The following is a 27331-nucleotide window of genomic DNA, read 5'->3' as shown; positions in this document are numbered from 1 at the left end:
TAAGTGTGTGCGTGTCCAAGGACTATGTCACTGGTCCTAATACACTCATAGTTAAGAGTCCACCTCAATTCATCTACTTGAGGATCTTTGATCCAAACAGAATCTATTCCATCAATATGTCTGATTAGCACCGCTTGGCTTGTTTACACAAGAGGCCTCTGTCGGAGGAACTGCTGCTGGGCGCTTGGCAGGGCAAGGGGAAGGGTGTCCAGGCAGTGCGTGCTTTTTGCCGTTTTTTGTGTGCCAGCGGACTTGATTCGCGCTTGTAAAACAAGCTACTGTGTCTGTATATGTATTTCATATGCCTTCTCCCACATCGTCACCCATCATGACCTTCTTTCTTCTCTCCTTCCCCTTCCCCAGTGCAGAGTAGCAGGCCATTGAATTATTCCGGCCAACCTCTCTGCCTTTTCCTTTCAATAAATTCATCTATCTATCTATCTACTGACATGTCATCTCATGGTAACTATTCTGACTCTCCAAACAAAAATAACTGATTTAATTCCATTCGTACGCACCTTGTTTCCAGGCGTTTGCATTTCGGACAGGCACCTGGCACGAAGCAAGTCCTGTGAAAGCACGCCTTACAGCCTGCGAAAATCACAAAGAAAACCTTCACATACCAGCTGGGGTCAGTCAACAATAAGACAGCGAAAAAGGCATTTGTGGTCAAACTTCATTATGCTAAATTAAAGGAGGAAAAAAAACAGTATCGGCATTCTCCTTTAACCTCAGTTTCAAGAAGGCTCAGAAGGTATCTCTGAGCAAATGGGTAGTGATGGTTTGCATGCCGGATCCATAGATAAGGATGCAGTGAAGAATTCAGAGGAAAGATAGATCTTACTTTACAGCACGCTGCTTTCTTAACTAAACAAAAAAGCAGTAGATAAGACCTCAGGCTTTAGATTATTGAAGGGCAAACCAAAAGGGTGACAGCAGTGCCCCATATAAACATCTTGCTCAGAATCAGCTCCGTAAAAAACAACTGCTAATCAAGTCCGTGCAAGCAGGTTTGCAATAGTGTCACAGAATTGGTGGCACCCTTTAATTGTAAGCAATGTCACCATCGTCGGGACTGAACAAGTGGCAGACATACATGCCTATCTTGTCTGCTGTATTTTTGAACTCAACATGGCGGCCATGCAGTGTCGAAGTGCGGTGTGCCTATGTGATTCCTTCTCTGTGTGTGAATCACTTATAGCACTTTTAGTGTGTGCTTTCTTCCGTTTCTTTTTACCATGACTCTGCACAAGGTGTCATCCATGCATGCTCCCTGGTTGGCTCCAAATGGCATAAAAAGGAGCCGATGGGGCGCTGGCTTCAGTCCGCTCCTTTTAGGAAGAGCTGAGACGTCCATACTCCCAGGGTCACGAGCTGCCGCCGCACCACATCCATGAAACCACAAGCTGCCCCCAGAAGAATTGTTGCCTTCGAGGGCCACCCCATCTACGGTGTCTTTGTGAGTGGGCTGCCGCCGCACTCCCTGATCAACTGTATGTTCACTCCTGTTCTGAACTTTCTTTCCTACTGTCACTAATTGGACTATTACTTCCATCTTGAAATGCGTGTTTAAATATATGTACAACATAATTCAGCATGTTTGATTCAATATGCTGGTCACTCATAGGGCTGTTGTCTCTAAGAATGGCAGCTGCAATCCACTAAAAGCTTGGTGTACTCCTCTTTCTGAATCTATAAACAGCGTTTTGTTGTTGTTGCAAGTCAACATGCCTTTGTCTCATTCTCCATGGTTGTTTATCAGCTACACCAGGCATTGACTGACCACCTCTCTCTTGCCATGTCTCGATGGTGGCCTCAGGTAATCACCAAACGCATGACAAATAGGTTAAGCTGTGTGACACATGTGCATGCTCACTCTACACACAGTCAACTCAAGTATGCAATGCCTTGCTGTTAGTTCTTTTAAAACAGAATGCACTCGACCTGTACGTCTCCATAGTGAAATCTTCCCTCTCACAGGGACCAAATGAAACCAACACTACCCATACAACGCCACTATAAATATTTGTCAATTACTGTCGGTCCCCTGTACCACCACACCATCACAACTCCCATCACTTTCCACAATTGGCACTACATCAAATATGACAAAAATATTTCATTACATAAGCATGCCATATGCAAGCAAGTTTTACACCACCAAGCAAATTGGTTTCTTACACTGCTGCCCAGACTTGGCAAGCAGTGCTGCCACATCTAACTCTCCAGTCTGTAATGTTTACCATTGCCATGGTATGGTTTATTACCTATGCAAAGCAATGAACATGAAACTTGAAACACACAGCACTTTATCTCATCATTATTTGAGCAAGCATTTACCATTGTGGCAAGATTCCCATATCATGAGCGGAAATATTTAGCATTTTAATTATACTAGTATACCATCCATTCGTCACCCCCAGCTTCCAAACCGAAGCTTGGTGGAATAGTCGTAACAAATGCATGACAGAGAGAAACATAATGAAATGGATAACGAAAGATAAGCTTGAAGTGGAGAATCAAACTGTCTCACTGGAGTCTTGGGAGAGAGAACAGTGCACATTTCATTTTAAACTGAGGAAGGTGGTGGCACACACCTGAGCACTGGGCAGCCGAAGCCAGCTGAAAAGGGAAGACTAGGAGGCGGACGTCGTTGCAGATCTCACAAACGAATCCTCGGCCCGTGCACACGGGGCAGGTGAGGCAGTGCTGTTCACAGTCTTGCCGGAGGCTGCTCAGACGCCCTAGCAATGCTCCACCATTGCTCTGGTGTGCCTGCTCCAGATCCTCAAGCGAGTACAGATGCGGGTCGCCCACAAGGTGCGGCGGCAGACTCTGCAGCCACTCCTGGAGCCTGCAGATGGTCACTCTGGCTGCTTATGCAATACATCAGCTTCTATACTGTCTTTGTAAACAAATATAAATGCCCACTCCAGATAAGCTGCCCAGTAGTTTATGCTGGATAGTTTATCACCCACTGCCACATACACAGCATTAGGCCAAACCCTCACGCGGATTGGGTCCTCCTTTCATCATTCTTGAGAAGGTAGCGTCTGCGTAACATGGCTTCAGGTGCGGCGTTGGCAGTTGGGGCATGAGTGCACATACTTCAAAACAAGGTTGCACATGTCACGCCCGATGTCTGCTTATGCAGGCCTAATTTACCTATACTAATAAGCAGAATCGGAAAAGACAGAGTGCTGTCATGTGCCTAAGGCTTCTACTTCCCCGTGAATTCGCGAAAAATCATGGAGTTAAGCATTTTTCGCAGTCATGGGTTAGAAGCAAATTCACTTTTTTTTCTGATATTGTTGTAACGGACATCAGTACGAATGATAGTGCAATGGAAATATGTCTGATTTACACTATTTCTGTGAATATAATCTGAGCAGTGAGCACAACAATGTAGCAAAATCAAGTCTCCTAAACTTCAATGTGTGCAGTCTCTGACACAGCAGCAGCTGCCATCACTGCCATGCTTCTGCTACTTGAAGGTTCGAGCCACTCAGACCTGCACTTGACTGCCCTTCCTTGCTTTTCCTATTCCACTAAACCCTTTCGATGCCTTCTCTTTCTCAACAACCTGCACCACCTTTGTCCCACACCACTTTCTCCCTTGCACTTTCACACCGAACACTTTGCCTAAAGGACAGTACAAAGCTAAAGCCTCCCTATAAATATGAATCCTAGTACTTCTCAAGCCTGGTTGTGAAGGTCTCTTTAACTGGCTTGAAAACCTTTAAAAAAAATTTGCACTGTATTCTACACTTTGAAGAAGTCTCCAGCAGAATACCGTGGATACTTAGTTTACTATTTGCGGAATTAAAATTTCTGCGCCCAGAAAGTCGAGGGCTTTACATATTCCATAAATGCTTTCCTACTTCACTACTAAGCAATGGACGGCCTCAGATCAAAAAAAGCTGCTTCCAGAGCTGGATGTGAAACCTGGAACAAATGGAACTCCTGCAGTCTGCCACTTGTCTGGCTCACCAATCAGGTTAACACAGCAAGTGCATCGGGGAAGTGGGCTACTTTTTATCATCTTTGACCTCTATCTGTCACTGGTTAATGGCATTGTGGGCACATCTGTTGTCCTAAGTAGCCGTGCACTGCCCCAAGCCACAAGAACATCACCTATAGCATTTACGTCACCTAAAGCCAGGTTAGCAAAGGCTGGAGTAGCAAGCATGAGATTGCTAAGACACTCAACAACTAACAAAGAAATTACGAAGAACATCCATTAAGCTGAGAATTTGGAGCTGAGAAGGCGGAAGAGTCGTGGCTTGCAAGCAACTTATATTTAGGGACCATCACGCATGTTGTGCGTAAAAGCTTATAAGAGCCAAAATATTCTCTTAAGGCAGCCAATTTTACACAGCAACCAAACATCTCCTACTTTGTCCCTTTGAAGAGACACTAGAAAGGAGGGTGACACTGCACAAGTAGCCAGCAAGCATTCTGGTATAGAAGATGGCAACAAGCTGGAGGAGGAAATGGATGCCGGATGTCGTCGACATTACGGTGTTCAAGGGCATATCAACAACACTAAGTGCTTGTTTCAAAGCTCAATTAGGATGATGAAAATTCTTTTCAGAATACCAAACCACTCAAGGACAAAGCAAATACACTTGCACTCTAAGAAAAAAGCAGACTCCAATGGTTAAACTGTGTTCCCAAATAATCCGCGCCACTCCACCATCAAATGTGACTATTCTGTCTGGTCTGTAACTTCCAGTACTTGAATTTCGTTCAATTCAAACTTTTTGCGCATCAGTGTGAAGCTCAAATCTGTGTTTTCGTTTCACATAGCCGATTCATTTACTATCATAGGTAGCAACAGCCAAGTTGAGTCCACTGCTGAGAAATTTAACGTTTAAGCATTCCTGCTTGTGCCAGCCGCATCTCTCCCTGTACAGGCTTATAGGTACTCATTCCCAAAAGAGATTAACCAGGGTTTCGTTGCATGCATCCCTTTTTGCGTACCCTGCTTTCAAACAGCGAGCTGTGTGAAAAAAAAGGAAGAAACTGTTTCTTACTCAACAGAACGTCGGCAGCTTTGGATGTACTGGTCAAGGTAGTGCAGTGCAACACGGCACTGACGTATCTTATCGAGGCTCTTGACTCTTCGGTAGAGGCCTGGGTTCAGGTCACGCACATTGAACAATGGGTCGGGGGCCATGCGTTCGAGCAAGTTGCGTGCAAAGTTGGATACGGGATAAGGTGAGAAGTCCCAACGCTGCAACACGCGGCCTGGGATGGTGGCTCGGCTGTTGCTGTGGCAGCAGTGGCAGAACAGCTTGCCCAAGTACTCGCAGTAGCGCAGGCGACTCAGCTGGGCTGCAATGAAGGACACCATATGGAGCTCGGCAATTGTTTGTACATACCTAACCGCTTAGAAAATATGCCCTGAGATGCACATCCCTGCTGCCCCACTGCAAAGCAAAGTACACAAGGCAAGCCACAATTCCATTCCTCACCAGTGCTTCTTCACAAGAAGGAAGAAGGCCAATTGGAATGAGTGGCTTATGCACTGCATTGTGCAGTTAGCTACACTGAAGATTGCAAAAGCTCAACAGCAAGGACACAGCTTGTGACAAACAGCGTGTGCTAACAACCAATGTTTCTTAAAGGCAATTTTAAGCTGTGTATGCCAATGACACCAGTAGCCACTTGTTGCACTAGGCAAAACGGGCAAGCCACTGTGCTTTTCTGGCCAGGGCAGGTCGCCCTAGCACTTTGTTTGAATTGACTGTCACATATGCTGCTGCACTCCACTATTTTGACATGCAAGTTACAAAATAGGTTGCAGCTGTCTTCCACACACAAAGTCCACAGACCCCAAAGGAGGTTGCATCACACCACACAATAAAAAAGCCAGAGTGTTCAGCCAACATGCTTGGCATAGAATATGTTCACAACAAAGCAGTCAAAGCATCCCGCTCACCCTGATTGACTCGCAGCCCACAGCCTGCACAGCGGTAGTTCTGCTTGGCAAGTTGATCCTTACGCCTGCGGGAAACAAGTGTCACTGCTTTCAGTGCCTATTGAAAGCACGAAGCACGGTTGAGAATCTAGCAGCTAAAAAAGACGCAAAATCGAGATCTCGTCGAAAGAACAGGACTTCTGCATATTATAGCCAAGCAACTAAAACAGAACAATAATTTAACAGGTGTTTACTGATTATGAACCACACCAAATGCTATCATCATCAATAGGCACTAGCGACGCGACCTAGAAAAACTCTAGCTGCAAAAAGATGCAAACTGCATTTGCAAAAATACAGTTTGAGAGCAATCCATATTTGTTCACTACAACACTTGCTGCAAAGAATGAAACACTAGTGATTTTTCCAAGTATACGGCATAATGTGAACATTGAACTGCACAGTGATACTGTATGCAACCGTAAGAAAGATTCCGCCATTAATTTTAAGGCGACACATGCCTACAATGGAAATAAGCAAATCTGTATTTAAATTGGGGACAATAGACCAGCTGCTAGCTTGCCAGTAGTTGTACCCAGGTCATAAAAGGGGAGGAGAGGAATGTTAGTATGTAGAGTCTTTGCCCAAGAGGTTCGATTCTAAGCACTGTAACGCGGCTGCTGGCAGCAATACTGGAAAATGAATGTACGCTAGAGAAAAATTAGGCGAGATTTGTAATCTACGAGATTTCGAACGCTAGAGTTGCTTTACGAGCCTCGTTACTCGGCTTAGAACAAAAATCCTTGGGCCATATACTTTTGACAAAGACTGTACATTCCAGTGTTATTGAGCTGCATGTATCAAGGTAACCCAAAATATATTTTCACCATCCAAAATGCTCGATTATGCAGTTTTTGTCTAGACCTCATTTTTCCACACCGCTTACAAATTCTTTATTATACTATTTTTGACTTAGCACTATTACACTACATTTAACTTAGCAGGCAAACAAATAAGCACAGCTCAAGTGTTTTAAAGCACTAATCCCTGCAAAATGAAAAAGAAAAATCTACTATACACTGACTGGAGCCATACCAGGCATAGTGTGAAATGTGAAGGTGTCCATCTTAAAAATGCATCCATTTCGCATACTTGGTTCAAAATGGTAATGTGACCAATTTTGCACATTTTAGCTCTTTACTACAGTACCCACATTTCTGCACAGTGTTCTTTATACAAGGAGACTTCCCAATATGTAAAATGCATACAGACACCATAATATCCCGAGTCATCATCCACCCCCCCAGTAACCTGAAATTCAGCGAAAAAGTGAGGTGGGCTACAAAATAATTGAAGAAAGCTTGAAGATATGCCTTTTTCATTTGCTTGAAAATATGCATTTCTTGTTTGCATCTAGCATGGCATTATAAACGATACACTTAACTTTAATCATTGGATGTTATCTTGCATAAATAGACCTCTTTTGAAAGAAAACGCTACCTATTGCACACGACTGCAACAAGGACTGGGGTTGTCCAGCAGTCGCATGGCATTATAAACGATACACTTAACTTTAATCATTGGATGTTATCTTGCATAAATAGACCTCTTTTGAAAGAAAACGCTACCTATTGCACACGACTGCAACAAGGACTGGGGTTGTCCGGCAGTCGAACTGCGACAATGCCTGTGTCAGCAAACGCTGCACGTCAAGGTGCAAAGAGTTAGCGATTTCCTGCTCCGCACTGGGCACAGACAGATTTCTTTGCGCTCACGAACAAAATATTTACCCTACGGTCTCTCAATCATTTTTATTCTGCACGACCATCTTTCAACCTTGAGGCCATGAAAAATGGGGAGGATGCGTGAACAAAACAGTTTCTTTCTATCAATTATTTCTTTCTTCCTTGCTCTTTTTTTTTTTCTTTTTTTTTTTCTCTCCAGTCAGATCATAGTGTTCGGCAGGGTATCTTTCGGAAATCAGCAGGCCCACGCTTTATGTTTCCTAGGGGTGGGTGATGACTCAGCAGTTTTTAGATAACGAATATTTTACCTAAAGTGGGGGGTGGGCAATGACTCGGAGATATGCGATGATTCTGGATATTATGGTACTTGTCCCAGTAGTTCCTTGCAGCACTAGCAAAACTGTGATAAATGTAGAGGCAACATTCCGAGCTACGGAACGCAGTGCCAGTATGAAATAGACATACGAGCATATAACAAACTTTAGAGGGCACATATGTGGAATGCCATTTCAAATCGAGCATTAACGTACACTTCTGTCTCATCTTCGATAAAACCGTGTGGCCAACGTGGAGGCACGCTTCAAACCTAAGCATCTCACTCCAGAGTGAACTCATCATTATTACTGGGTTTTTCAGTCTGTTCATTAATGATCGACGGCGCTTCAGACTCATTTGATCTCTTGCAGCTGTGAGAAGAAAATATATATATATTTTTTGGGGGGATGGGGGGTCATGATTCTGCCTCCTCTAGGCCTAAGACGCAAGACTGTTCATTGACAAAAATGTTTTCAATCCAAAAAAAATCAGACAGCGCCAATAGGCTGAAACTGTCGCCACAGCCTTGTTTAGATATGTTGCAGTAAATGCACGGACGCGATAAATAGTATGACGTTAAGCAATTTGCTATTCTAAAACTTCTGAATCTTCTTTCTGTGATTTAGTACATAGACAATACTTTTTTGCAACCATATCTGCATACACCATGAGCAGATGACGCAGTACAGACGAACATGCTTAACACACTCTTATAAGTGGCTGCAGAGGTCTCCTAGCTTCCATAGTGCTGCAAGTTAGTTATGATATGGAGTATAAGTGCATATGTGGCATCTGAAGTGAGGATATACAGCAAACTCCCATTGGGATTAACTTGAACAGACCAGAAATTTGCCTGAAAAGAAGTGCTCATAAAAAATGTGAGCATGCTAGGTGTTTCAAATGTGCGTACACGAAAACTGTCAATAAAACAGCCTTCTAATAAAATAGGATAGCTGCAAACAGAGCATTTACTGCATTAAAAATTAAGTGAGCTGGAAACTGAAAGCAGCATATGAAATCAGCTCGCATTATCCTACTTGAAAATAGCATTTGCCTAGTTTTCTTTTTTTTGCCATCTCTTCTTTTCATTGTACCTCACAGCAGCTGCTACAGTAAAATCTTGTTAATTCAGCCTTCAAAGGACCAGGGGAAATGTTCGAATTATCCAAAAGTTCGAGGTATCGAATAGCTTAAAAAGCTGCTGCAAACCGTTTACATCACAATAATAATAATGAACAGCGGGCCAGAAAAGTGAAGGGCCATCTTGGTCCAGAGCCAGCAGTGGCCAGAAACTTACTTCAGCTCTGGCTGCATGCTGAAGATGATCTGCTCCCTTGGCGGAGCCCACTCAGAGTTCCCTCGGAGACGCATCTGCAAATGCCAGCCACGTTACAGGTCGCAAAGAGAAGATATGAAGATAGAAACTTGTTTACTTTTCGATTCTCTCCATAGAATATCGTCTAGCACCGATGTCAGCAGATACATGGGGTGTAGGGAGGAGAAAAAAATGTGACACTTTCTTCAGAGCTTTGCCGGGCCAAGTGAAATAGGGCAGGAAATAATCGTTAACACCCTTTATTATGAGTTTGGAATAAGCTGCCTAAAATGGTAGTCACACTCATTCACCCAGCACAACTGCTTCAGCAAAAACCCAACTCAAGTTCAAGTAAAGTTCATCTGTTTGTTCTTTACTTGTGTCGTGTTTACATAGCCCTGTTTAACAGCACAACGTTAAACAAAACTCTGAGCCTGCAGCTACTCACTTGTGCTTTCCAGCATCTAAGTGGCACAACAAGTGTAAATTAAGCACAGACCTAGCATTCTGGGCTTCAGTGTGGCATTTCTCCCACTGTACTGGCTATTTGTGCTCTTCGTTGCTGCTCCTTTTCTTCTCTGATTTGATTTCAATGTGCAGCAGCAGCAATGTAGAGCAAACCTAAGCAAAATGTCTGCACTACCAGCATGCATGCACTTAATGTCCTACTGATGGCTCTTCAAGCCATAATGCAAACTGTTGTGTGCACATGATGATAAGTACAGCAACACAAAAGAGTATTTGTTAGGGTTTTTATTGTGTACATTTCGACATATATCATTGGCACACCAAGAAATAGCACAGCTGGACTTAAAAGGGCCCAGAAATACTTCCTGGTCAATTATGACAAGTTCCTTAAACTTGGTAGAAGCGAGGTAGTCCAAAAAGATACAGTAAAACTTGGTTACAAGAGACACTCAAGAAACCCAAAAAAGATGCCTCTTGTAACCAAAAATTCTTACCAACTCATATTTTCAGCAGTTTAGATTTCCTTATCTAAATTTTGTTCAATATCAGTGTCCTGTTTTATTGCAATATGTCAGGAACCGAGAAGAAGTGCCTCCTCTTGACTGGGAAGTCAAAATGTCCCCGTTGTTTCAACCACTGTCGTCACATACCTGTATGACTGAAACAAAAGCGACATTTTGACTTCCCAGTCAAAAGGAGGCGCTTCTTCTCAGTTCTTGACATATTGCAATAAAACAGGACACTGATACGGAACAAAATTTAGATAAGGAAATCTAAACTGCCGCACATACGTGTTCGTATGAGTCAGCTGTGCTGGATGGGCACTCCTGGGTTGTGTTTCTTCTAAATAGCAAAGAAGCTACTTTAGGGACCTGCAAAAGTTGTCCTTAGTAACAGAGTGTCTCTTGTAACCATGTCTCTTGTATGCAATGTTGCTAACATGGCAGACACAGAAAAACCAACCAGACCACTTTCAAATGTCTTATAACCGAGTCTCTCTTTTAACCATGCCTCTTGTAATGAGATTTTACTCTATTTTCTTTACTGTGCAACAAAGAGAAGAGAAATAAAAAGCTATGAAAATATTCAACCTCTGCGGTTTGCCCCATCCTACCAAGGCTTATAGCTTGTCACCACTGCCCTGCTCTCACCACTGTCTTGAGGGTGCAACAGTGGCTGCTTAATGGTATTGATTCCATCCAAAAGGCAAACTAAAAAGAATGAAAGAAGCCTTGCTTTGTGCAGTGCTTGTGAGCACAGCATGCAGCATATGATCACACAGCTGTAGTACTGAGACGTTCACAGCAACCTGCTACACAAGAAAGGTGCTGCAGAGTCTCTTTTGGGTCAGTCAATTTCGCATATAAGAGCCACAAGTGCAACAAAGAAAAACCACCATAGAAAGTGATTCACCCACTTTGTGCGCACTGTAGTATTCCTCCTCCACTTCGTCTGGCGAAACAGGCCAGGCATCAGGCAGAGGCAGCAACTGCACCACCAACAAACAAACAATGTCACACTTCTTTCTGAGGAAGTTGCAACAAACACTGGCGTCATACAGAAATTCCACGTTGACAGTTTGCCCATCAGTACACTGTGAGTGGCATAGCTAAGTTGTAAACGCTTCCTATGTATTCCACTGTACTCTTCAAGTACTGGCAATGGGCATTTAACACTTGCCAGTTTTTGATTAGGCCGCAAGTCATAGTAGGTAGTCATGCAGGATGAAAACCTGAATAAACCTCTGCTCTGCTCAAAATAAGCTCAGTCAGTACACAGCACACTCTTTATCTGCTCGTAAATGAACTTGTCAGATGATAACAGCAGCTTCCCAAAACACTTCTGGCAGGAGAATTTCTGGAATTTACAGTGTAGTATTTGATGTGCCTGCACAGACACAACAGCATTTGTGGCCTCCCTATTCTTAGAACTTTCATTATCTGCTTGAAATGTTGAGTTGATATCGCAAGCAGCCCAGGCAGTCAGGCTAAAAAAACCTGAAATCTTCTGCTGCATCAATTAGTACTGTCAGCAAAAAGCACACAATAGTGAGGAATAGTGAGGAAGTAGTAAGCACATGAACATTGCTGCCTATTGTGCAGAAGAGAAGGTGCAGCTGGAACATTGCAAGCCACCTTCACTTCGCATGTGGCAGTCATGCTGCTATAAAAATTGGTCTTTTTTATTGTGGGGTGAGTAGTATGTGCCCGATTTTGGCGCAGTCAGCACTGGCACCTAGCTGAGCACACAAGATGTAGCAAGAAAAAACCAATGAGTTACATTAGCAGCAGAAGCATTTATCTTACAGAAATAATGCCACCTCCTCTCAGCATGGCTGCGCACATGACAGAAGTGAATACAGCATGCTTTGCTAACCAATAAAACATGCCCAACGAGAGCTGGGACACAAAAGATTTAGGGTACTCTTAAGCTCTGCCTTCAAGGGTATGACGCAATATCATTAGTAACTCCTATCTGCTGCTCCGTTTGTAGATCCTTGTTCGCATACATTTCCTTTTCTAGTAACTTAATCACTAATTTCTTGATTTCTGTCACTGTTGTCTCACACTGATTCATTAGCATACGGTCATAAGCTATCCAGTTATGTGAAAGGTCATGTTTCCAACATAGATATCTATAAAGCTCGACTTTAACCAAGCTGCATAAATGTGCCTGTGTGGCCTAAGAGTAGCGTGTCTTGCCCAGTGCCGTATGATCCTGCGATGTGGCACAACCCACTGCCTAATCAGTATGTAGCCATGTCAGCTGCCAACCACCCCCCTCCCCCTCCTCGCCGCCAGAATGACCACATCCGTTTCTTTTTTTTTTATTATTAACCCTTTGACTGTCGAATATTCCGAAAAAAAATAAAAACTCACCCCCGGTGTTGAACCTTTTTAAACGCCATGCGTTTAGCGCAGTGCCCCTCCAGCAAAAACCCTGCGGGACGGAATGTGGCCGCAGTACTCGTACAACAAAAATAGTCAAAGGGTTAATAACAAAGATTTTTATTTCTGGCTGCATTCTTTATTCTGTACCCCTTGAACGAAACTCTGCTTTAATGTGGTGGTGATTTTTTGCTCGCAATTCTAACAATGATGGATATACTGCAGAACGGGGCGCTTCACACTGGCACATTAAAAAGGCGAGCCATAGGTCTATACAATTTCTGCAAGAAGTATCCCACCTAAAGAATGGCCCTATGCCCACTTGCTTGATATAGTCAGGAATGGGGACCGTATGCATGCCAATCTAGCCTTTTCTTCTTATGCCAAGATGGCGCCAGTATAACATACCGACTGGGCCGCATCCTGCTCTGACACCAGCCACTGGAGGTCTGAGGCTTTGGGCAGGTGCTTCTCAGAGAACCGCTTCAGCAGGTTCAGGGCCACTGCCTCAGCTGAAGAGCAACTGTTATTGTGCGACATGGCACACTTGAATGAACAAACATTGCTTGCACACTAAATGGCAGATGAGCACAAAATGTAGCAGCTAGCAATGCTTTAAATCAAATGACTTGCAAACAAATCACAGAAAAAAAAAGATATGCTGCTTATAATGCATGATGTTTGACAGGCCAGATTCACACAGCTAACGAACAGTGACACAGGCACCACAAGAAAAGGTCCAATGTAGCGCGCACTCTTAAATTTCCAGTTCTTTCTTCCTTTTTCCTGGCTCTTCTTGTCACTTCTTCACCTCCATAACAATATACTATGTGCAGTGCCTCACTTCACTGCAGGAGCTCATGTTTTCTTCAGCTGCTATCACATTGTACATACTACAGTACTACAGTATTGTGTATCTTTATCGTGAAGACTTTAAAAGATTCTCCATTCTCAACCACAGGCTCATTTGCTGTGAAAGTGCACACAGAGCTTGCAGACTGTTGTCACATTAGTCTCATAGTAAGTCTTACAACGGTACTTACCTGGTTCAGTCATACGCAATGCAAAACCATAATCATGTGTGCCAAGATTCAGGAACTAAAAGCTACCAGCACTGGGCTGGTGCCAATGTGTGGCAACAGCGCCATCTGCTGTTTGCAAAGGGAAGTGACAGGATGTGAAAGGCACTGAGGCAAGCTTTACAAGGTGTGTGAGTACCCTGCGAGCAACAGATGGTGCCATCACCACCCTTTGGCACTAACCCGGCATGTTCGGTTCCTCGATCTTGGTGCAAACAATTATGGCTTTGCATCACACACTGTGGCTGAACCAGTAAGTACCATTATTAAACTTACTAGGAGGCAAGTTACCGCAACTGCGAGTTCTGTGCACAGTTTCACCGCAAACTGTGGCCGAACACCATTATTAAACTTACCAGGAGGCAAGTTACCGCAACTGCAAGTTCTGTGCACAGTTTCACCACTAACTGTGGCTGAACTAGTAAGTACCATTATTAAACTTAATAGGAGGCAAGTTACTGCAACTTCGAGTTCTGTGCACAGTTTCACCACAAACTGTGGCTGAACTAGTAAGTACCATTATTAAACTTAATAGGAGGCAAGTTACTGCAACTGCGAGTTCTGTGCACAGTTTCACTGAAAACTGTGGCCGAACCCCATTATTAAACTTACTAGGAGGCAAGTTACCGCAACTGCGAGTTCTGTGCACAGTTTCACCACAAACTGTGGCCGAACCAGTAAGTACCATTATTAAACTTACTAGGAAGTAAGTTACCGCAACTGCGAGTTCTGTGCACAGTTTCACCGCAAACTGTGGCCGAACACCATTATTAAACCTACTAGAAGGCAAGATACCGCAACTGCGAGTTCTGTGCACAGTCTCACTGCAAACTGTGGACGAACACCATTATTAAACTTACTAGGAGGCAAGTTACCGCAACTGCGAGTTCTGTGCACAGTTTCACCGCAAACTGTGGCCGAACCAGTAAGTACCATTATAAAACTTAGTAGGAAGCAAGTTATTGCAACTGTGAGTTCTGTGCACAGTTTCACCGCAAACTGTGGCCGAACACCATTATTAAACTTACCAGGAGGCAAGCTACCACAACTGCGAGTTCTGTGCACAGTTTCACCGCAAACAGTGGTCGAACACCATTATTAAACTTACTAGAAAGCAAGTTACCGCAACTGCGAGTTCTGTGCACAGTTTCCCCGCAAACTGTGGCCGAACACCATTATTAAACTTACTAGAAGACAAGTTACCGCAACTGCGAGTTCTGTGCACAATTTCACCGCAAAATGTGGCCGAACCAGTAAGTACCGTTACTAAACTTACTAGGAGGCAAGTTACCGCAACTGCGAGTTCTGTGCACAGCTTCACCGCAAACTGTGGCCGTACCAGAAAGTACCATTATTAAACTTACAAGGAGGCAAGTTACCGCAAGTGCAAATTCTGTACACAATTTCACCGCAAACTGTGGCTGAACCAGTAAGCACCATTATTAAACTTACCAGGAAGCAAGTTACCGCAACTGCGAGTTCTGTGCACACTTTCACTGCAAACTGGCCGAACAGGTAAGTAGTATTATTAATTTACAAGGCAAAATTTAGCGCAACTGCAAGTTCTGTGCAGTTTCGCCACAAACAAGGCAGCGCCTGAGGCAGGAAAATTTTTTTTCAAGTCATCACAATAAAAATGCACAACACTGTATGCGCACTGCTTCACACCACTTAATGAGCTTACATTTCTCCAGTTGCATGTTATATGCAGTGCTTCACTTCACTACAGGAGCTTGTTTTTCCAGTAGCTGTGTCCTTGTGCCACACCATGTGCTGAGCTTCACATCACTTCAAGAGCTGGTGTTCCTCCAGTACCTGTGTCCTCATACCATACTACCTGTAGTGCTTCACCCCACTGCATGAGCATATTTCTCCCCGTTGAATTCTATGTTCAATGTCCTATGTGCTGACAAGTGGCAGATGGACTGATGGCTACTGTATTGTCACCACGTGAGTGTTGCAACTGTGGTAACAGCACTGTCAAAGCAGCACAGATGCTAGCTGCATGCCTTGAAAAGGTCACAACGATAATACAAATTCCTGTTATGTGAAACGTTCTGATTCAAAAGTGGCAAATTAGATTGCTGGGCAAGTAAAGCAAGCAATGCCTCCAAAGTGGCATTACAGTATTTCAATTTTGTATTTTGAATTCAAAGACTATTCTGAACAATAATAATCTTCACTTTCTATAATTTTTTGATACAGTAGAATATCGTTACAAGAGACATGGTTACAAGAGACACTCGGTTACAAGAGACACTCGGTTATAAGAGACACTTGAAAATGGTCTGGTTGGTTTTTCTGTGTCTGCCATGTTAGCAACATTGCATACAAGAGACATGGTTACAAGAGACACTCTGTTACTAAGGACAACTTTTGCAGGTCCCTAAAGTAACTTCTTCACTATTTATAAGAGACACTACACAGGTACACTCATGCAACGCAGCTGACTGGTACCAACTCATATGTGCGGCAGTTTAGAACTTAATTCTGTTCCATATCAGTGTCATTTTTTTGTTGCAGTTTGTCAGGAACCGAGAAGGAGGGCCTCCTCTTGACTGGGAAGTCAAAATGTCCTTATTGTTTCAGTCGCACGTCAAAATGCCTCCGTTGTTTCACTCACACAGGAATGTAATGACAGTGGCTAAATAAAGACATTCCGACTTTCTAGTCAAGAGAAGGCACTCCTTCTTGGCTCCTGGCATACTGCAACAAAACAGGACACTGATATAGAACAGAATTTAGTTAAGGGAATCTAAACTGCCACACATACGAGTTGGTAGGAATTCTTTAGTTACAAGAGACCTTGGTTACAAGAGGCATCTTTTTCGGGTCCCTTGAGTGTCTCTTGTAACGAGGTTTTACTGCCATTGGCCTGGCTCTAAATCCTGCTGTAAATAAAACAATTAGCATTCTGAAAAATAGTATGATATCTAAAACTTTAAATTAGATGGACTTACGTCTGACTGGGGTCTTCTTGAGACCAACATACCGATGAGCTTTTCTGCACATCTGCATCTGCAAGTCAGAAATGAGATATATTTTGATACATATTTTCACATAGCTTACAGCTGTTTATTTTACCAAGCACATCTTGGAATGCTGATGTAGCGTTACCAGCTTTTAAAATTTTTGTGGGTCTTAAACGAACACCGAAGAAAAACGATAAGTCAGGTTAGACATGTTATCTTTATCAAAAACGATACTACAACCAAAGCACCATAGGTGCTCTGCATAAAAACAAAGTACCTGCGGTGCCGTCACTGGTGGATTCCCACAGCTGCCATGGGCGGTGTAAATATGAGACCTCTCAGCGGAAACTATTTCACCATCTCAGTGGACAACTACCTTTGAAATACAAAGACAGCAAGCAGACTGGTAAGTGCACTCAAGAATGCCGTCTTATAGTGAAAGCTCATTAATTTGAACCTCGATAATTAGAATTTTCAGATAATTCTATCTATGCTACTTGGTCCGGCCAGGCTCCATAGCGGTCTGTGTATAAAAAGCCCATTAATTTCAACGCGAGTCGGCTCCGCTACGGAAAAATTCGAACTACATGCCGCCGCGTCTGGAAAGCGGGAGCAGAAAGTAATCCAGAAAGGCTGTCCAGAAAGGTAATCTACTGTCATGTATGTGCAGCAACTTGATGCATGCACTGCGCGGTCATTAAGTCTCAGTTGCAGCACGCTCATATCAGACCTCTTTAGTGAGCCTAATCTGCGCAATGCACTGGTTTAACAGATCTGGAAGTCAAGTGCTTCTTTTTTGTACAACCTCCATTCTACAACACTTTATGTTTTACTTTCATGACAAATGGAAATCGGGTAGCGTGCGGGTAATTTCGAGAGGCCATATTTCAGTAGTCCCTAAGTAATGATAATCATTATAACTACTGAATTTTTCTCACCAGTAGTGTTATCAATGGAATTCACTGTGTTCACATCTTAAAATGCTTGCAAGTAGCCACTAAACACACATTTGCTCTACCTACTTTTCCTCATTTCTGTACGGGCAACCCCATACAAACAGTAGAGGCTGACAGCAATAAAATGTCATTTGCATATAAGATCAAAAGACATTTTCCCTACAAGAAACGGTGCAGTACAAAAGCAGACTAAGTGCTGCCTAAAAAAAAAACATGCATAAGGGGTCATCAACTGGATTTACAGCCAAACCCACTTATAACAATACCGGTTTGAGCAATATATCGGATGGGCAGCCGCTGCACTGTCAGGTTTGCCATGTGTTCTATGGTAAAATAAACCGCTTATTACAATGGTGTCATATATTATCAGTTATAACAATCAAATATGGTCACTGAAAGTCAACAAAAATGTGGAAATGCGGCAACTACAAAAGTGCGCGCCAAGCGGAGATGCCGACAACGGCGATGCAGCGACAACGAAAAAAAAAAAAATTAGGACACAGCGCACCGAGTCAATGCATTAGTCAGGTGCGCCGTGGAAGCTTGCATGCCGCGGAGACGCGGGGGAGGACGGAGCATTTCCTCATGCGGAGGAGGAGGGAAAGCATAAGGCACTGCTAGGCACGGTCGTTCTGAGAGAGAGCTTTGAGCACTCCCTCTCGAGACCGCCCGTGGCATAGGCAATTTGCGTCCTCTCTTTCTCTGCACAGTGCAGCAGTTCATTCTGAGGATGTGCTGACCATGGTGCACTGCACTATCCTCCCCTATTTCCTTTGACCAGGGTGCCCGCTTCGCAGTTGCACATGTTTTGCAGCAGGCATGCACCAGCGTTAGTGCATATGTCTTTCTAGCGTGGTTCTTCTAGTGTGCCATTATCGTTGCCACGATCTTGCTGGCCGTGGATTTTTCGTGAACAGCAATGGAGGATCCTCCTTCAGGAAGCCGACACAACCGGCGCAGAAGAGGAGGCGAATGGCAATACCCCTAGAAGTTAAGCAGAACATTGCACGTGAGCACAAGAATGGCGTAAAAGTGTGCAACTTGGTGCACAAGTACAGCCTGATGCAATCGACAGTATCGACAATCAACTGCAACGCGGTCAAGATTGAGAACAGTGCTGCCCATGCAATGGACGACGGCCAGAATAGCTAGAATAGCAGCTTGGGCATGTTGGTTGAAAGTCAGCGCTCGTGGTATCGCCTTCTAATCATGTGCTCCCGTCCACATTCTGCGCTATTACCTCGAGAGGCCAGAAAAAGGTTTGACACAGGGCCTACAAAGATGTAGAACACGCGCTCTACCCGTGATTCTTGAATTCCCATGCAGCGAACCTGCCAATTAGTGGCCAAATTTTAGCAGAGAAGATGAAGCACTTCGCATACCTCTTGCGCAACACAGATTTCCAGCCTGGTGGCAGTTGGATTCAACAGTTCAAGGAGAGGCATGGAATCATCTACAAGGCAGTCATGGGCGAGGCGGGATCGCTCGATGTCGACTTTAGGCAGAAGTGGCTTGAGGAAACACTGCTCAGCATCCAAGAAGCATGCGTGGCTTAGGACTTGTACAATGGGGATGAGACTGGGCCGTTTTTCCAAATGCTACCGTCAAAGACGCTGTCAAAGGCGATCCCTGTAAGGGCGGCAAGCAAAGAGAATTGCGCATGACCGTTTTCTTGTGCGCCAACATGGACGGCAGCGAAAAGTGCCCTGCCTTCGTCATAGGAAAATTCAAAAATCCCCGCTACTTTTGCGGTGCCACGAGGATCCCAGTTCGCTACCGTCATAATGGGAAAGCATGGATGACATGCATGGACGAGTGGCGGGTCGAGTTTGATAAGCGGATGCAGCGTGAAGGCAGGAAGGTGGCATTGGTGCTTTACAATTGCATTGCAGGCTTGCAGAATGTAGATGCAGGCATGATTGCTTGCTTCAAGGAACTGTATCGCCGACATGCTTTGAGCAGGCTCACACTGAACCTCAACATTTCTGCCTGAGAACGCCGACTGGTACCATACTTGAAGGTCTCGGTCCTGATGGCAGTGCAGTTCGTTTTGGAGCATGGGCAGAAGTAAGCTCCTCCCCTATCATGAACTGCTTCAGGAAGGTGGGCTTCGCTGGGGGTGCCGGCGGCACGGAAAGCCGCGAAGCTCCTTCCAACACAGCGATGACTGAACTTTGGTCCAAAGTGAGCAGTAGTGACAGCAACGCTTCGGGACTTGAGGAATTTTTACATGCCGAAAATACAGTCACGACAGATGAAGAGCTGACAGAGAAGGCTATCATCGCAGCAGTCACTGGCGCGGACGACGGTGACAGTAGCGACGACAACAATCAACAAGAACCAGTTCAGGTTGTGTCTCACCAGGAAGCTTTGAGAATGATGGAATCCCTGCGGGACTGCGTTTTTGCTAAAAACCTTCCACTGCACTATGTTCAGCAGTTGGATGCCCTGCAAAAAAATGTCGGCCAGATTGCCATGAAACAGACAACGCTTACAGATTACGGGGTTTTTCCCACTATGAAATAAAAAGTGCAAGTACCTCGTCCTCATTAAATGTGTAGTTTATAATGCTTTCTTTGTTTTTTCAGCCTAACCCGGTTATAATAATTATCAGTTATAACAATGGTATTACCATGGCTCTTCAATATTGTTATATGTGGGTTTGCATGTATGCGGAGAAAATGCTATAGGACTTTCTTTTCCCTCGTCAAACTATTTCAATTTAAATTTCACTCCAATTACATGCCAATTATGATCCTATTGTTATGTTATCTCTAGCCATAGTCACTTATCTTACTCATTTTTGCTCAGTCATTCTCAGCCATTTTCATCTTTGCTGAGTAATTCTTAGTCCACCCTTGTTCACCTCTCCCCTACTAGAGGAAAGAAGGATTTCCCTATCTGCACATGGACGGTGGCGAGAAATCCCCTCAACACCACCAACAACGGTTGCCATGTGGAGGCTTCACACAGATGCCACAGTTTTCATGTTCATAAGACTGATAATGTTATTTCATAAAAACAGAGCATAACTCACCCGAGTAAAGTGAGGCCAAGGAGAGAGACAGACCACATTCATGCACTGTAGAAAGTCCAGACTCCATGTCATCTGCAAAGAGGTGCAGGCACAGCCATTCCACCTTTATGGTCTCAACAAATGCTGTACGTCGTCTGCATATTACTGCATGTAACAGCAGATAACAGTACTTTACGCTGAATGCATGAGTGAGCCTCCACAGAGCTTCACATAAGGACCCTGTGGTTAACTGCATAAAAGTATGAAGCTTTAGAGCCAAGCACGCACTAAGTTTTGGAGTACCAGCCCTGAGAAAGTGGGAAAAACAATTTCAGCTCAAAGGGCCACAAGATACCCAAATATCTGAACCCACCTGATAGCTCGTATTCGTCTATGTCGTCATCATTGTCGCTCAAGTCCGCTGGCGGCAGTGGATGTGAAGGAGACGAGCAAAAAGAAAAAGAAAAAAATTAAATGAATACTAATCATGCTTTATTCAAGACTCAACCATGCTACATTCAATCCCATTAGGGATTGCAATTTGAAAATATAGCCAGGTATATAATTTTGCTCATTCACAAAAAGAGCCAATACATTTCAGAGCTATTTTGGCCGATATAAAACTGTGGTGATGTTCAAGTTCTATAACACCACGCGTCATCATTTTGAATCTGGCATACTTGCCACACTGTAAGTTACAGTGGCCTCGTATGCAATGTCGCAGCCAATGCAGCAAGAAATGGAGCTGCCAAACCAAGCACGCCTAGGTGATCACACAAGCAACTATCCTAATGATCGGTCCACTGATGCCTGGCACCACGTTGGCTTATTACAAACCAGTTCTGCTCCTTCAGTCAACTGATGATCTCTTTCAGCAACCAATTCTTTGAGGAACTGATGCTAGATGTGGGCCCTGGAAACCAACGTGGTAGACAGCTATGCAAAGTACAAAGTGATGAAACTGCTGCGATTTCGCTATTATAAAGATAGAGAGGAAGCGGAAGATCACAACACAAGTAGATGTGACATCAGCTCAGTCACAGAAGCTCACCGTGGAAGCAGGGCGAAGAGAATGCAGAGCTCAAGGGTGATGTGCTGGTAGTGGCAGCTGCGTGGTGAAAATGCCGATTCATTGCAAGGTTCAAGCAGCACCACCCGGGATCCTGCTTACCATCTGTGCGGCCATCACTGAGCTGACGCTCAATTGGTCGCATTAATGCTTTCTGTGGGAAAAACAAAGACGGGAGACTTGCTTCAGTTGGCTGGCGGTGTCAGCGGTGTGACTGCATATTTCTTGAGACCACTGCTTATATCTGTGTAGGCCTTAAAATCTTTCACATGCGGTGTGGTATTTTATCAAGGTACTTTGTCATTCTGAGTGCATAATCTGATGGGAAGTTCACTGCTTTTCTGGAGACGCGATGGTGTACATGATATATGGTATTTGCAAGCTTTAGTGCATGCTGCGCACATGCATCTCTTCCAGCCACAGGTGAAAGAAGATGAAGAAAAAACGGAGAAAGGAGATTTCTTTCAATGCTAAATAACTGCAGCACAGCCATCCCAGGAGGCTATCAACACTAGTGTTGCGTTAGTGAACATATGTATTATCCACATTTGCAAGCTTGCATGCAAACCTGAAGGGACCGGAAAACTTGTTTGTCTTTAACAGAAGTGCCCGTAAAGAAGATATGTGAGCATTCTATATGTGCCCTTATATACACTCATGAAAACAATTAATAAAATAGCCTTTTAGAGAGACAACTGTACGACTTTTCCCGAGCTACACACAAACACAAAATGAGCTGGAGACAGAGCATGAAATAAGCTCGAGCATTGGTCGAAAAAAAGCATTGGTCTAGTTTTCTTTTCTTCAACATATGTATATTTTTCTCACTGTATCCCACATCAGCAGCTATGTCTGCGCACATGTCCCTGCATGTTTGTAGGTGCCCACACAGACACACACATGAAAACGCACAAATTCAGAACGCACACACAGAGGCATTCATGCATGCATGTGTTCTCTGAATTTCGCTTTCCATTCCGCCCCAAGCACTTCAAGGATGCCCAACAGGGCTACCCTACTGGACATCTCTCTTATCTTGCTCCTTCTGCAGCGTATCTGTTGCCAACTCCACAAGCAGGAACACAAAGCACCTTTCTGTATGTCACAGGAAATGTGCCGAGCACTGATACCTGGCCATCTCTGCACCATAACATCAGGTTTTGCAAAGCCATGTCACTTGAAAATGTGACCCCATAGTCTTTAGGCCCCAAGTCAACAAGTAGGTGCACTTTGTGCACATGCACCTTTTAGTGTATCACATATGACGTGTGTGTGAAACATGATTATGTCATATCACTGAACTAGCAAATGTATGATTAGTTTTGCATGAGAAAGTGTGAGAAGCAGCACTTTCTAGTGCAGAGCATTTTGTGTATTTTTTTCCTTCCCTTGACATTGCCTTATAGATGCCCCATGAGTGCCATTACACAAGACCACCGTGGTTTTTGGTCATGCAAAAGTTAAACAGTTTGTCTTAAATGGATTCTTCTTACACTGATTCCTACAGGAAACCAACCAAATGGCCTCACATAGTTTTTTTATCAAATAGTTCGCCTTTACAAGTAAAATCTCGTTAAATTGGAAATTCGGAAAACTCAAACTAGGAGTGTAGTCCTGGCTGACACCCATTTAAGTTTATGGTGCCGGACGCTCGTAAATTTGGATGGGTGAGAGCGTTGAGGTACGACCTGCTCAGCCAGCTATCACCAAAATAGACCTCTCCGAACCTCAACTGCATGGAATAGTGGTGCTCACGAAACTCATGCATGCTTTGGCAGGCACAATAGAAAGTCCCCTATTTCCGAAATGCAGCTCAGTCACATAGTTTCGGTTTCACTTCTTTAAAGTTGCACTATCCCTCGGCTGCGACTGGGCGCGAACGTCAGCCAGTAGCACCATTTCGGGCGCTGCTTTGCGAGTCACCGTTGTTTAATCTTCAAAAAGCATGCTCAAACTGCAATGCGGCTCTTGTGTGAAGAGGCCCCACTGCTGCTTCGTTGCACTGCAGAGTGCAACGAACGAGTGCAGAGAGTGGACGCCTTTATGATTTTTTAGTTATTCAATAGTCCGGACTGCAACACCACAGTGGGGGAGACACACCTCTGGTACACACCGTAAACTCTGAGGAGATTATTTCGTACAACTACTGCAGCACATACGTGCAGTTATGCACCAACAAGACAGCAATGTTGCTTGCGAGATGCCCGATGCTGTGCACAACATCACTTGCTGTGATGCTGCAGACTGCATGCTAAACCGTTATAACCCAAGCTGAACGTTAAGGCTATAACAGTGGAGGATTTTAGGCCTGCATACACTTAACCAGAGCATCAGCCTAAGCCTTAAGCTTGCATACTCAACTACAATATAATAAACTAGCCCACTTTTGGGAGGCTTTCCCATTTGCTGCAGCATAAAAGTATATGACAAATGGAGTGTTTTCAATAGAACAAGCTTTAGTACATTTGAAATTAACCCTGTGCTGCACTAGTCCCCGGTGCTCTCACCTCTCGAAGCCGCTCCTTTCGCCTAATCCGTATCCTCTGCCTTAGCCGACAGATTTCTTCATCACTGTCCCCCTGGTCATCATCGTCATCAGCCGCCCTCAATGCACGACTGCACCGCATCTGCTCGAACGCTGCAATCAAAGCTTCCGAGACGTACATGTGTGCATTTTCCTGCAAACCACCAGGAAAAACAGATGAAGACACACATACACACACACAAAAGGGCACAATATTTAGACCAATTGCAACACAGAACAAATTCTTTGTTAAGAACACTAGAGACAGTGCTAAAAAATGACTAGCTAAAGACCATGAGGGTATGCTGGATCCATCAGTTTTGTGATCATTTGTCGTCAACCTCAGAAAGGCTTTCAGCGTGGAGTTATGGCACAATAGAAACACGCATCAGCTCACAAGTGAAGCACAACTACATGTTCCTTTGCCACCAATGTGCACACTTTTTGTGTATGTTTTGTTCAAATAAAGTGTACTAGTAAACTGTTCTCTAAACTCATTACCAAGAAATCCATCCAACACGGAGCATTTTTGGTTTAGAGTTACTAACATCTTAGCATCAAGGGATAGCTATTCAAAGGCTTATATAACGATAGGAATTTTTTTTCCTGCATCCCCCCCTCCCCATCCCACATTTATTTTCCTGAACATAACGAGTGTTTACCAAACAAACAATGTCTGATGCAGAGTTCAGGATGACCTTGTATCACTGATACCCTTCTTTTTCGCAAACTTTTCAAGCCTGAGGACATTACAGAAAACAGTGATGACAAACAAAGCCTAACATCTTGTAGAACAGAAGAAAAGTTTATTTAAACAGTGGAAAATACAGCAGTCTTAAAATCTGTTGTGCCTGAAATGGTAGCGATAGAGGAGGGGGGGGGGAATGTACTGACGGTGAGCACGAACATGGCATTTTGAGATAGAATTGCAACAATAAATTTTAAAAGAATGCAAAGTTTTCTAGTGACAACATGAAAACTCATTTCTTTATTTTCTTCTCCTTTTTAACAAATGTAGGAGTGTCGCTGCATGAGAACTGGATATGATATGCAAGCAAATTAGCGATGAAGTCATTCGTACACGATTTGCAGCCAAATGGTCAGAGGATGATGCACAACTTCAATTTGGTTTATGAGTGTGTCATGTAGTAGCATGGAGGAAAGAATGCATAAGAGAGGCACTTAAAATCCAAGCTACGTAGTAAAAAAAATGTGGCAGAACTCGCATGCTTTTCCAATAGCTACTGGTGTTCCTTGGCCCCACTTCATACATTGCATCATCTGCATCACCCAAAATTGACTATAATATTCATAAGGTAAACCACATAAAGTTGGTAAGTTTTAATACAATCTTTGCATTTTGCGGATGACACAAAGTTTGGAGGCCTACAGTTTGCGTTGGTCTTCACTGTTCCGCATTTTGTTCATTCAGCATGCAGTCATAAGCAGTTTTGAAAGTCTGCAACAACCTACGGCAGCATGGCGCAATCTAAGATCGTAAGCTTACTCTGATCTTCATGGTGCTAATGGTATATGCACAAACGTGCTGAAACCCTACGGGCACATGACCGACTGGTGAGAAGGAACACCCCGTTTCACTTCAAGAAATGTGATGTAACAGCCTTTCCTTAAATGTTTTCCTTCCTCCATGCATAATGGCATCACCAACTTGGCCTGCAGCATGCTCTGACCACAGCTTGCAAGTTGCAAGTCCCGCTTAGGTTAATAGTGTTCGAACAACTTTGATTCCTTCTTTACTCTGATTTGCCTTCCTGAAACACAAAGTAAAACCTAACTGCCTGAGCGGGTTAACTCCCATAAGTTGTAGACTCACCCGGTCTAACTCGCCGCATGAGCTGAAGTCAGCAGATGACAAAAAACTGGTCAGACTCTGGCCTCTGTGCGGTGTGGGAAAGAAGCATTCAGTGGCTGGTGCCAATCTACTTCCTGCAGGTGACAAAACATGAAAGCAAGGCACACACAAGTATAGTTACAATCATGGAGTGAACCTTCTGTGGTTCCCACTAATGCCTGCATGCATTATCTGCATCTGTTACAAATGACATCAACAGCGCAATGAGTTGGAGGTCGATGTAAGAACAAAAAGTGCAAGAGGAAGCACAAGAAGTGACATCATTTCTTCAATTTCTCTCTAAAATCATTTGACTATTTACTAGCAATGCATTTCGTTACTGACTGCGTTACTGACTGGGAAAACATCAGAAACTTCTGACACAATGCTTGAAAACAAGCATGCTAGACCTTAAAAGAACCGTAAAGATTGTTCTCTACATTGCCTATTAAAATACTCCGCTCAATTTCATGTGCATGTAGACATGCTTATTATGCAAAAGGGTATCAACTTTCATGTCATACTTTGTACTTTGTGTCATCTAAAGTGAGCTGTGATATATTTATAACACTATTTGTAAAACCTGCAGGTATTTGCATGTGGTAGTAACTATGAACCCATTGAAGCCACATGCTTTACTTGTGACTATCATGTTCCCCTGGATAACGATAGCAGTCACTGTTAGACTGGACTACACAAGCCAATTAACAAAAATGACATTCAAGGCATATGATGATGTACTGAAGATTTTCTTCTCAACTTCATGCACAATGACAGCGACAGCTTTAGAGCACAACTTGTCTCATACTGCTTACTTTCGATGCAGTCAGTCACAAACACAGCGTAAGTTCCTTCTTATTCAAAATGCTTTATTAACTTAATGTGCATAACACTATTCCCATGTGATGTCTATGCCAATGAAGGAACAGAAAGAATGCTGTGAAATTTGAGCATAATTTCGGTACTCCTAGTACTGACATTAGGGCATATTAAGGTGTTTGCACATCTTACAAATGGACCAAGACAGGCAGTTTGCTACAGGAGGAGATTTTTTCATCGAGCTGCACTACAATATCCCTAATGTTTGAATTACATTTCTATGTAACCTTTGCTGCCTTGGGAAATATTTTCCAAGGATAGTCATTTAGTGAAAGGTGGAAACTCCACAGAGCAATGTGTACAATTGGAGTAGAACTGCATTACATTATT

General features: G+C 43.6%; 1 protein-coding gene across 2 annotated transcripts in view; it reads right to left on the bottom strand.

Moving 5' to 3' along the window:
• Positions 1-27331, bottom strand: part of Rubicon (run domain Beclin-1-interacting and cysteine-rich domain-containing protein rubicon) — a 34455-nt gene that overhangs the window by 3998 nt on the left and 3126 nt on the right. Inside the window, exons 2-15 of one of the 2 annotated variants that reach the window (XM_084593621.1) lie at positions 26105-26217; positions 24254-24424; positions 21849-21900; positions 21729-21785; positions 21051-21098; positions 20699-20770; positions 16694-16751; positions 13063-13177; positions 11184-11255; positions 9281-9354; positions 5945-6009; positions 5037-5337; positions 2598-2854; positions 519-591 (exon numbers count right to left, since the gene is read on the bottom strand). In XM_084593621.1, the coding sequence (XP_084449747.1) occupies positions 519-591; positions 2598-2854; positions 5037-5337; positions 5945-6009; positions 9281-9354; positions 11184-11255; positions 13063-13177; positions 16694-16751; positions 20699-20770; positions 21051-21098; positions 21729-21785; positions 21849-21900; positions 24254-24424; positions 26105-26217 (1528 nt within the window). Of the gene's footprint in view, positions 1-518; positions 592-2597; positions 2855-5036; positions 5338-5944; positions 6010-9280; positions 9355-11183; positions 11256-13062; positions 13178-16693; positions 16752-20698; positions 20771-21050; positions 21099-21728; positions 21901-24253; positions 24425-26104; positions 26218-27331 lie in introns of both variants that reach the window. The other variant, XM_084593620.1, reaches the window with a different exon arrangement.

The sequence above is a fragment of the Amblyomma maculatum genome, chromosome 2, assembly GCF_055883805.1.
Source record: "Amblyomma maculatum isolate TAMU_Amacu chromosome 2, ASM5588380v1, whole genome shotgun sequence".
Taxonomy (NCBI): domain Eukaryota; kingdom Metazoa; phylum Arthropoda; class Arachnida; order Ixodida; family Ixodidae; genus Amblyomma; species Amblyomma maculatum.
This window is presented reverse-complemented; position numbering and strand designations above follow the sequence as displayed.